Source organism: Necator americanus, chromosome V, assembly GCF_031761385.1.
Source record: "Necator americanus strain Aroian chromosome V, whole genome shotgun sequence".
Classification (NCBI taxonomy): domain Eukaryota; kingdom Metazoa; phylum Nematoda; class Chromadorea; order Rhabditida; family Ancylostomatidae; genus Necator; species Necator americanus.
Genome location: NC_087375.1, coordinates 26171377 through 26183790, shown reverse-complemented (window position 1 = coordinate 26183790; position 12414 = coordinate 26171377). Strand labels below are relative to the sequence as shown.

The 12414-nt window shown below is 40.9% G+C and overlaps 1 protein-coding gene across 2 annotated transcripts; it reads right to left on the bottom strand.

The window, feature by feature from the left end:
- Positions 1–750: 750 nt before the first annotated feature.
- On the bottom strand, positions 751–11490 carry RB195_015263 (uncharacterized protein; the record flags this gene model as incomplete). Of its 2 annotated transcripts, XM_064205888.1 has the most annotated exons (6): positions 751–1034; positions 1094–1198; positions 1259–1336; positions 2712–2834; positions 10196–10261; positions 11421–11490. In XM_064205888.1, the coding sequence occupies 6 exons, from the start codon at positions 11488–11490 to the stop codon at positions 751–753; spliced, it is 726 nt and encodes a 241-aa protein (XP_064061769.1). The 2 variants fall into 2 exon arrangements, with proteins under 2 accessions (XP_064061769.1, XP_064061770.1); XM_064205889.1 differs by lacking the exons at positions 2712–2834; positions 10196–10261; positions 11421–11490 and adding an exon at positions 1758–1776.
- Between the last annotated feature and the right edge of the window lie 924 nt (positions 11491–12414).

Sequence of the window (12414 nt, the reverse complement as noted above, 5' to 3'; positions counted from 1 at the left end):
TCTGCGCTTTTCTCAGGAACACGTTAGAAAACCATTTTTGCCATTTTTTTTCGTTCCGAAGAAAATCTGTTAATATTATGTGTTGTATTTGGTTCTGTGCATAAGCACTAATAAAAAAAGGATAAAGGATAAATTCACTGGCGTATCAATCCACTTGGGATGCGCCAACGCGTTTTACTGGAATTCGTAATCGTTGAGGTTTTTGGAACGCGTGTTGGCCTATACAATGACTTGCGGGGGCCAGCCGATGATCAAGTCAGTGTTTTTATCCTCCCAGACAAGTCGGTACCAATTTATCGACCCCGGAGAGATGAAAGGTTTGGTTTACACTAGGGTGGTTTCGAACCCTCGACCGTGTGGCTACAACCGACCTCTAACCATTGCGCCACACCCGCCCCTAAATACTAATAAATTCAAACATTTCATTAAAAAAATAGTTTGACATAGGTAACACATACACATACAGCTGAGAGGAATAAAATGTTATAAGCATGTTTCGAGTGAGCCAATATTTTTGTCTTTTATCTTACAACAGAAATTCGCTGTGCTTCCGCTGATTCTCCTGCTTGCGACAACTGGATCAGGAAAAAAACTAACAAATTGACAAAAAAACCCAAGACAAGAGTAGATTCACAATTTCCGGTTAAGAAGAGAAAATTGGTGAAATTTTTTCTCCGAAGCAATTATTTACAGCAATATTTTAAAAGAATGATTGACAATTGGGAACAGGTAGAAGTTCTGATGCTTTCGTCATAGAACACGTCGTCTCTTTGTGCGAAGCTTCAAATGCTTCAGTACCCGTTCCTTTCTCGCTATTCGTCGTGTTCTGAAAAACACTACAGGAGTGATCCCTGGCGGTCCGAAATGTAGTGGTCGAGCCGCTGGAGGTCCTCTTTTTTTAGGCTTTAATTTGTGTGGAGCTGCTGATGGAGGTAATGGGCCAGTTTTTCCATCCTTAGATGCTTTCTTCGATTTCTGCGACTGTGCGGTCTTGGTCTTAGAAACGTGCTGAGCAGAAACTGGAGGTATTGGTCCTATAATGGTTGCATTATATGCTCGTGTTGAATGCTGGATCAAGTGGACATGAATTTACCTTTGCTACCTTTGTCAGTTTTTGCAACTTCTTTGGTCTTCTTAGAACCAAATTTCTGCCTTATTCGTTTCGACACAGAGAGCTGTCGTGATTTTTTGATGCCACCTTAGACGAACTCCATGATTTTTTTGAGACTCTTGAACTTCGAATGTGAAAATATCCCACCTAATTTCCGTACGCTTTTCGTGTCTGTCTTTACTCCTCTTGCAAGAGGTTGAACCTTAGCAATGCTTTTTGTGGAACCTTAAATGTAAAAAAAAAGAATCTAAGAAAAGGTTTACAAATTTTAAATGTTAGCTACCACGCTACGTTACAGCCACGAATGAGAAAGAGAGACTTCGAACTCGTTATATCTCAGGACGTCATACGTTAAAGACGTATGTATTACGTAGGAGTATTACAAAACTGACGATGTTGGGATATCTGTGAGCAAATATGGAGTTCGGGGTGGAGATTACGAGTATGATCGTGGCCCGTTCAGTTGTTTGCAATCGTCATCGGAAACGCCGTGGGAACCGCTCTAGTTACTACTAGGTGCCACCTTTGTACACGCTCCCGTTCCCCAGCATGCTCACTCGTTTTCCTTAGATAGACTGCCGAGGAGGCCTCTTTGGTCTTTTTTCGTGGGCGTGTGCGTGCAGAAGTTTTGAGCGTTTTCACCTACCTCGAGGGACAAACGCCATTTCCTACGCCGTTTGTCAGGGCGACTAGAAGGAAGTGAGTGGGACCACGCTCATACCCCGAACTTCCAACTCACACCACGAGCTCTACAATTGTCCATCGAGCCACCGAGAACTCAACATTGTCAGTTTCGCAAAACGCTGCGTTTAAGCAAGTTGAGTTTTCGCTCAACAGGGGTAGATGTATATGTAATAGCGCATAGGGTAGAAGGGTCATGGTCGTCAAACTATTTGCTTAATTTTAGTCAGCTGCTTTTCTTTGTAAAATGTGCAGAAACAACTCCAGGCGACATCTTCGAATGTTATACATATTACATAGGTATAGTCGAGTCGAAACGACATGAAGCAAGCTGCAGTTGCATAAGCGCCAGCGCTCGAAGCGGTGCGTAGGAGCGAAGCGGTTGCAGTAGAACATGTTGCAAAAGATATTCACATTATATTTAATTATTCAGATTTGTAATACTTTCACAAATCAGCGTCAAAAAGTGTATGTATTGTATACAGATTTAGATAAATATATAAATATATAAGAGAGATATCAACATTACTACGCCACTGGATGGCCATGGACCTAATCAGGATCAACGTCTGCGAAATCGCTGCCGAAGAATACTTCATATACTTCCCTCTTTCCCAGAGTTCATTTGAGGGAAATTTGAAGCGGAGAAGTAGAAGTTACTGACCTGTCGTTTCCCCTCCATGGTGCGGAGAAGTAACCGCCCGTTTAGATGTTGAACTGAACACCACCGTAGCCGTTGGTTTCTGGAGGAGATCTTTAAGTACTGCAGTCCGCAGTTAACAAGTATAATTACGGACTTTTGAAGGGCGAGGAAGTGGGCAGTCACGAAATAGTACGCAGATCCCCTCATCATTCCGAACATGATGAAGAAAACAACCACAGCCGGATGAACATGAATGGCACGTCTAAACAGAACAACCTAAAGCAACAGTCAAAAATATGATTTTACCATTGGAGTCGCTACTGCGAAAGTCCTGTACTTTGCTTTCGGTGCAAGTTGCATCGCAGACGCAGCGAGTAAACTGCTGTCCTTGACCACAATCTAAAAACGTCAAAAAGAAGTAGAATTTTTAATTCCTTTTCCAGTACTTGTCTGTTTCCATACAACAATCTTAAGCTTATTTTGAGGCAAGATAAGGGTAAGGGAGGACCTAAAACGCTGCTAGAATCTAAAAGTATTCCTTTTTATCGCCAAAGTTGAGAACTGACGCTGTACGCAATTTCCTCCTACATGAAAAGTAACCAGGTTTCTGAGGCATAGCTCAAGACAGAAAGAATATACAAACCATGTGATCATAAAGCCGAATGTTTTTTGTTCTCCTCACTAAATCCTTAACGCTTTCATAGGTTCCACCGAACCGCTCGTTTGTCCCTGTCCAGCTCGGTCATTCAGCATGTTAAAGGCATCACCTTACGAATCTGGGGTGATGCGCGTTTCAGGGGTTATGGGTTATGCCTATACGGAGTCGTAGATTATGGAGAGAAGGGTGGTTCCGTCCATTTATTCCTAATTGCCGTAAAAAACGGCCGAAGGTACGACTTCCAGCGTTCCGGCGCGCTATTTTCCACAAAGAGTTCAATTGGAGCGCGCCAGCCTTGTGCATGCGCCGCATCTTTTTGGCCGTTTTCCGCGCCTTTGGATGTCTGTAGGTACCCGACCTAGATATACATAGCTAGAACTTTCGGATATATTCGTTTCGGTGAGCATGAATGAGGCGTCAGAATCCCATCCGTGCTTCAGTAACATCGTCTCTTTGAGGTCCAAGTGAAAAACAGACTTTTATCGCGTTTCATCAACTTCGATCACCTCTCCTTCCTCTTGATTGATGCTACATGCCATCAGAACGTATCATTAGCAAAATAGACGTGTATCCAGCTGTGAACTTTCACCATCACGTTTTTCGCTCTATTTGGAATAAATCTTTAAGAGTGGGATATTTACCATACGGGAACCATTTCTTCCGAAACATTGCCAATTAACCGTAAAGTGAGGAAATTTTTGTCGCTGCTACACTTTTCATAAGAAAACTTTAGAGACGCCCTAATGATCTAATTTTTACATGAGCGCGATAATTCGACGAGTTTCAAAGCAGTGTGTATGTGGTTAATCGTGCTAAATCCTTTTTAAAACCCTGCTCACATGCCCGTCCCTCACCTAGTGATTTCCAATACTCCTTGCTATGAGCATGAGATAAGGGGAAATTGGGATATGGTTGTTGATGTCACGTGAATCTCCCTTCATGTACAAAAAAGGCTGCCCTGCTGATCTTGCTCTGGTTGAGACCTTGTCTTACGACAGGAACGCATGAAGAGCCCCGCCACATGCTAAGGAGGGCTGCTGGTGGTTTCCGGATGATCGGATTTGATTCTGTACGGACCAAGTATCGCACGATCCTTCTCCGTCGTGGTAGCGTATAGGATTTCAAGAAGGAGGGACTCTGAGATGATATTTCCATCTTCCCACAGATGCTGAGGAAACAAGTTTATGACTTCAGAGTAGAAATCTTGACCTTCCCCATTTTCCTTCTTCGTGCTGTTATTTTTCAATTTGGATTCAGGAAGATTCTCTTCTCTGTTTCGCCATTCTCGAAGCAGCGAATATTTATTTCCGCTTTGCAGCATCAGGCAACTGTGCTGCTTTGCTCTCGCTCTCTCCACAATATTTTTTCACTTCTCTGCTAATTGTAGGAATGTTGAACGTGAGTCCGCTGCCGCCTTCGGCTTGTGTAGCTCAACGATGAAGTATCAGCTCAAGAGTTATGGGTGACTGAGTCGTAGTTTAGAACTCCTTGCGTTGCTCGTACAGTCGTGAAAATGTTCTACGATTCTTTCGTATTCATTTTCGATGTTATCCAGTGTCCCAAAATCCTTCCAACGATTTGAGATGCCTCATGATAACGATAGTCTGGGGACATCGTTTTGTGGACATCGTTGTTTCCGCTGAATTCCGTGAGAAGAAAATCTTCTTTAAAGAATACAATGATCCGACTCCGTGTAAAACGTTGGTTCAATACCTAACTTCTGTTTCTTTCAATCCTTCAACTGATAATGATGTGAACGAAGGCTTTAAATTTAATGGATGGTCATAGGTCTCATGACAAATTCGGAAATAATCTTCCTCTGTCTGTTCCATTGTATACGACCGTGCGTAGCGATGTGAGTCATGTCAGGCCCTTCAGATCTTGCTCTTTTGAGGCTAGTTTTGTAGCGTTCAAATCTCGAGCAGAAATCTTGTAGGAGGTATTGATTCATATCTTATTCATAGACACTCAATCTGGTTCGCTAATTGTTTCAAAGAATCAGATTTCCCCATTCGTATCAGCGAGAACCAATCCATTTACTATTATACTTTGGCAAGTTCTTAAGAACAGTTCTTCTCCGTTAAATAGATGATGTTACACAGCGTTCAGTTGACGATGTTTTCTCGTATTACTTAGTCCGCTGATGTTGCCTTTTTGATCGCATCATCAGATCTTCACTGCTTCCTTTCAATGGAGGACTACGCGCGTCGTATGTATGGTTGGTCATCTTAGCACCTTTTCGTTTCGCACCCTCTACGGCTTCTGCAGGCTGATCCTTCCAGAGGCTGTCGTACTGGGCGCTTCTCTAGAGTCAGAATGTTCTCTCTTCAACTGCTGCAATGAGCGACTAGTTTTAAAAACCAGTGGGTAGCTTGTGTGGCTCTGGCCCCCACGAATTCGCTACTTGAACGTAGCGTCTGGAAGTGCAAGCCTGGGGGCTAAACGTTCTAGACCGTCTCTCCTACACGCCCCAATCACTTGGTTGCACTCTTTTTTCGGACCACGTTTTGATAATATATTATAATGATACTGCTATAATATGAGTTGATTCTGATACAACAGAAACAGAGAGTGCGTATTCTGACTGGGTTATTCCCTTCGCTGTCATGAGACCAATCGTTAACTGATGCTCGAATAGTGAACCAGCAGCTGAACCAACTCCTGTCCAAATGCACAAAAGACAACACAACTAACTTCCTGTAGTCTATCTAGAGAGGAAGATTTGTTGATGAGTAGTCACTTCGTATAGGATTTTGTTGTGCCATCTACTGAAACTAAACGAGAGGAACTCAATGTGTTACTCATTTATTCTAAATTTCTTGTAATTGATCTTAAGATGCCCCTCTCTCCTCTCAAGCTTTTTCAAGTAAATTGGAATTTATAAAGTTCAAATTTAAGGAAACAACAAAACAAACTCGGTGGAGGGCGAAGCGGTCGATTGAGAACGGCTGTGTCAGAAGTTTTGCTAGGTAGTGTACGACTTGAAGAAGAGATGCTTACTTTTGCCTTTGCTAGAAAATCGATTCCCTTAAAAAACTGTACAAGTAAAATGCGTGCAATATTGAATCAAACACACACGAAACCTTCTTTGGTATGGGTTCTAAATCGAAGAATTTACATGCAGACATCGGGATGCACATTCCAGACTGACGGACAAACCCACGTTGACACATGCACACAGCCAAACTACAGGTGGCAGCGCAGCTCTCAAATAGTTGCATCTGTATGGTGTGAAAATGTTATAATATGTTATCAACACTTACTGGATGGAGTTCAGCGCACGACGGTTCACACATGGGCCTACAGAATCGTAGTTCTTCGCTGAGTCCGCATTCTGAAAAGTGCACGATCCCCCAAATCAAAGTACAGGTGGAATATCCTTAGGCAACGAACTCAGCAAAAATCACTATGTACAAATAGGGGCACAAACTATTCTAGACACCATCTATGATCTTTCTCCAACTTTTCTTTGGAAAAAATGTGACCAGTTCTGCAATTCTCAGGTAAGAACTTCACACTATAGATGGAAATTAGCCAAGAAGACTTGTGGGCAAGCTGTAGAACAACACAGCTCCAAAAGAGAAAAAGCTCGCGTTCTCTAGAAATAGTTGCTCCGCTGTTTTTTGATCCTAACTCTAAAAGCTGAGTCATTTTCATTCTACTTCCGCTATTATTTAAAGGCATCACTTCACGAATCTAAGGTGGTATGGATTTCAGGTGGAGTATTCGTGTACGAGATCGTAGAGTAAGGAGAGGGGCGTGATTCCGTCCATTTCTTCCTAATTGCCGTAAAAAACGGCTAGGAAGATACGGCTTCGGGCGTTCTGGAGCACTATTTTCTACGAGGAGTTCGATTGGAGCGCGCCAGCCTTGTGCACCAGCCGCATCTTCCGGGCCGTTTTTTACGGCAATTAGGAAGAAATTCACGGAATCACCCCCCTCTCCATAATCTACGATCCCGTATACGAATACTCCACCTGAAATCCGTACCACCTCAGATTCGTGGGGTGATGCCTTTAACGTAGATCAGTTTTAAAAAAGTACAACTAACTACTAGGTTGCCAGAAAGGTCATGACGTTTGTTTTCTGTTTTTCAAATGTCATTTTTTTCATAGAAAGAACAGAGATCAATCAGCGATATGTTGCCTGTTTTGTTCGATAAATTTGATTGAAGTTTGATTTGATCAAACGAGTATGGTGAGTGTGGCAACACATCCCTCCAAGCTCCAATAATTTTTAACGGGTGATTAAGTGTGCGTTTGCGTTGTCGTTATGGAACATAATTCCTGAAACTCATTAGATTTCCACTTGTTTCGATCTCTTCAAAACTCCTTGCAAGGTATGACCTTCAATTCGGATGAGGCTCCAAATCGGCACCTTAGTCAGTTTTTCGCCTACAAAGACAAATCCTCCTACGATCGAAGAGTTTTGAAGCTCACTCAAATATGGCAGAATTTCAAGCTAAATAAATGACTTTTGAAAAACATAGGAAAAATACGTCATGGCTTTTCCGACAACCTAATAATTATATCACGAGGACAACAGTGGCGCATCGCGATGAATTTGAATTATTTTTCTCGACGTGGTCTCAAAAACGTTGGACTCTTTCAATATGCGAGTGGATTACCACATTGCTATGCTTGTGGAAGAAATGCAAACGACTCAAAAACAAGAACAATAATGACAATAATGATTATACTAAAAGATACTTGCGCTTCTAATCTGATAAAGGTCATTACTACACAATACAATATTTTGCCGTGTATATTCTCATTTTGAAACACCAAACGAAACTTTAGAGAACAACCACTACTTAGCGCATAAGGTGAGAAATTCCCTTAAGATAACTAACGGCTTGGTACTATGAGATCTTTGCGGCACATACCGAGAGCAATCTATTTCCCTCTATCTATAGGAATCCATGAAAATAGAGCAATATGGGCACTAGTTTATCAGTGACACTATGTCCCTAATGCTCAATGAGTACAGGTTCAATGAAGCGTGGTGTCGCGTGAGCAGTTGCTGAACAGCTTGCATCGTAACGTCGTTTGAAACGTTCGTATAGAGCGACGTAACGTCAAACGAGTCTATAACACATTCACGTTCGAACCAGGTACTCGAAGATGTTAGAGGAAGCTGTTTGAGCTACTGAGGTGGGCAGAGATATATCTGAGCAGCTGGCTTAGAACTATGTTCAGCAGCCAAGAAATTCCATCTGTGAGGTCCCCAGTACCACTTATGAAGGGTAAAATTCTTAACGTATTCCGCGAAGAAGGTTCATTCGCAGAAACCTCAAAATCTTAAACTTGCGCTCAAAAGCATCAATTAACGCGAAGGAAGAGAAAAGAAGTCAGTGAACTAAATCAGATACTTTGTGGCGTCAATATATTGAGCAGCACCATCCCATCCTCTTGCATCTCGTACAGTCAAAATTAGAACAAGAATAAAGATGACTGGGAAACCCCATCTATGACTGACTAAGCATCTGGAACAAATCTGGGTTTCTATCACCTTTCAACCGTGTTCGAATTCCGGACAACTGCAATTTTTCAAAGTTTTAAGGTGTGGAGATGTGAACATCCTTAGTGATTTTGGTCATAACCTGATTTTGCCTCTTTTTTTTTTGAAGGATTGAATTTATCTTGTGCTTTAGTTTACTTAATAACACGATTTTACAACCGCGGCGGGTGTAGCGCAGACGGTAAGAGGTCTCTGCACGATCGATCTGAGGTTCGAATTCGCCACGGTGCTCAACAAGCACTTCATCCCTTCGGGTCAGTAAATTGGTGCCAGAATTGGAGGATAAAAGATTGTGAGGATAAAAACACTGACTTGGCACATCGGCCAGGCCCGCTAGTCACTGTACAGGCCAATTAGGCGTTCGTAAAGCAAACGATTCTGGTGGCGCATTCCAAGCGGTTTGCTCAAAGGCAGACACTTTATCTTTTTATCCTTTTGCAAGATAAGGCAATATCGGACATCTTGTTCCGCCTAATGTTTCCTCGAGTCTATCGTAGTGGTTCCCATATGTGAGATTGTCTTAGCATCCGATGAATGTCTACGATCGGGCAAAGGTGACCCTATCTGCAGTGCATTATGGAATGAGCGATTGTACCCATCTCCAGAAGAACTGTATTTATGCAAACCTATCTTCCAATGTCATTGGAGAATAACGCCTGCAATCCTGTGATATTCGATGCATCACCGCGACCATGCCAGCCTCATAAAATCCAATGAAAGAATTGAATTGTGTCAATGGCTAGGTTTTTCTCCCATTTTTTCGTGATTCCTTACGAAATATTGAGCAGTTATTGCAAAAGAAGTAGGAGATTGGTTTCAAGTGCAGGTTCTTGCTTATGTAATCATGCGCATGCAATCACAACTAGAACAAGGAGCAGTACTCCAGAAAAAAAATTACTTCAACTTGTAATTGTTACTGCAGCACTTAAAATGTTTCAAGGTACAGAACTTTCAAATGGTCCGAAAATTTCACAGTAAACTCTAGTAATATGAACTCTTACTCCGATAATAATGAGAGGAATAGACAACTAATTTTAACATTCTTCTAATCTCCGCCTAAAACGGGTATAGCGATTTGAGGAAGCAAAAAAAGAGGATTATCTGATACGCATTGTCACATCTGATCTACTAGATCACCTAGCCAGGACTGACTACATATGACACTGTATCCTCGATAAAAAAAAAGATTAGATAGCAAGTTTCTCAGTAAAAAATGACACCACGAGAATTTGGGCCAGTTCATTCAACCAGTAATTCCGCACAACAGTTCCTATTCAAAGCAACTCACAATTCAGTTAATGACCATCTTCAATAAACCCACTACTATACTAGGGAACAATAGCTGACCGCACTTCTCTTAATCTCTACTGAATGCAATCACTATAAGCACCACATCAATCAAAAATCCGCACACGGCCGCAATCTTCTCAAGACGCATGTAAATCAGCTTTGGACCGGTCCAATGCAGCAATTAGAATCTCGTGGATTTCTTTTTTCCTATGAAAATTCACAGGGTGCAAGGGTTATTGAAAACTGGCCATAATCCAACAAATTCTCACGGCAAAGTCAAACTTGCACTAACTTCCATTATCCGGTGGGCTAAATGTTCGTAGGCCGTGCATTCGACGTTTCAATGGTGACATCAAACCTGAAGCAGACTTTTATGAATCCAACAATGATTAACTGTACATCATCGCACTTCAAAACTGTGTGCATCGACTAAAACTACTTCATCAAGAAGTCCCATTTAAATACTGTAGTCACAAATTTTGTCAGTATGAATAATAGCTGTAACGAAGAGAAGCTCAATCCTAAAATGGCTAAAGTTGTCATGTGCTCGATTGTCACTAATGATCACAACCAAAACGGGGACCGTCAATTCTGGAAAATTCTAACACACAAATGGTTTTATTCAATAGAAAGGAAAGGAGAAAAGTAGATATGGAAAAAAATTTTTGAACAAGAAAATGGTCTTCGAAATTTATAGAGATGAATAATTTCATTAGCAACTGGAACCATTGGAAAACTGCTACGATCATTACTAACTTGCCATTCTCGACATTAAAGTGCTTAACTTCAATTGGTTCATAAGAAATGCGGTGAGCATGAACATTTTTTTCGAACAAGAAAAACACTGCCAAATCTTTTCAGGACCACGAAAAGTAAGAAAGGAAACTAGGGAATAAAAGGAAATTCACATCGAAATTCGCGAAATTTTGAAAATGCTAACGTTCAGCTGTTCAGAAGTCCTCAGTGATTTTGATATTCTCTGAAACAACACTAAATAGCGTGGAAATACGGTTGACTCGATCGATCTGTACAATTAATTGGACACAATCTTACAATAATTCGCAGGACTTGGCAAGGAACATTTCAATTCTAGTCTTTCTTTCATTTTTCAGTTTTCAAAAAAAATCAGAGAAAATGCTTGAGGAGTAGTCTGCGACTGTCGGTTGTCTAGACGAAAAACGTTTAAACTAAGAAGTTACAAATACAATAACGCATTCGTCGGAATCTGCTGCCAGTTGGATGGGACACATGTAGAAAACAGCAACTTTTTCGAGAAAAAAAAAATACCGTGAATGTCAGGGTCAAGCGACAAAAGAAAATATGGAAAATTATTCTATTCAAGATGGCACAGAGCTGTCAATGACAGGAGGACTCCACAATTGCAAGAAAAAGAGATTCTAGAAGCTTTCATACTTTTTTTTCATAAATTGGAAAAAAATCAGCCTCTAATAGGAGAAGAACTCTTGCGCTGGAAAAGCTTGTTTATTTCTCAACTCTTTGATAACATCACAACCTACCTTGTATACGTGACATCAGTTCACGCATACGGGTGTGGTTACTGCGTGCTTCCAGTTCAATTAGGGACATCAAGATGAGAACCTGTAAATGTGGACCGCGTTCGTGATATGTACGAGTTTGAGGGGATAAAATGCATGTTCTGGCTTCATAATGAGAAGTAGATGAGACTGTAGGAGGCAGAATTACTGTATTCGTAAGCGTAGAGGGACCGCTTCGTTCTGAATGTGAACGAGCCATAGATAAACGTAGAGAAGAATTAATCTGATCTTCAAGAAAGATGAAGAGCAACTTCAAAAAACTTAGAAAAAAAAACTTACGTGCCAACGCATCGCTGCGTTGTGAAGATAAATCACAAAAATAGTACGACTTCCAGCGCAGATCGCCACTTATGAATTCGCTGACCGAACTGCCCACGGTGACGTTGCTGCAACTGCATCGCTGACGCCCCATTGACTACTGGTTTCGAACAGGCTCATTACCCCCGACTACGGACTTCCCGGACATGAAATGTTATTTTTTTAATGGAACTTCACCGTTAATTGCACTAGGCAACGAGTTCTAGAATTTCTTGCTTTCCCTTAATTTTTTTTTCGACTAAAATAGGAATGCACATAGATATTTGTTTGATATTATTCGTCTCCTCTTTACGTCACTTTTAAACCCCTTCCCAAAATGCTGTTAGCACGACATTTCAATAGAAAATACATTATTTTTTTGATGCGCAGAATCACTTACGTAGCTTAAAGTAATAGAATATGTCACTACATACCACATATGTCACCACACATAACATATATATATATATATATATATATATATATATATATATATATATATATATATATATATCTATATATATATATAATTTAAAATTTGCAAATATCTAGATTTTATTTCGATCACTATTTTTCGATGACAGTTATATTTCACTGAGAGTATTTGAATGAACGTCTCTAGTTTACAATGAGGTAACAATCGTATTTATCATGAATA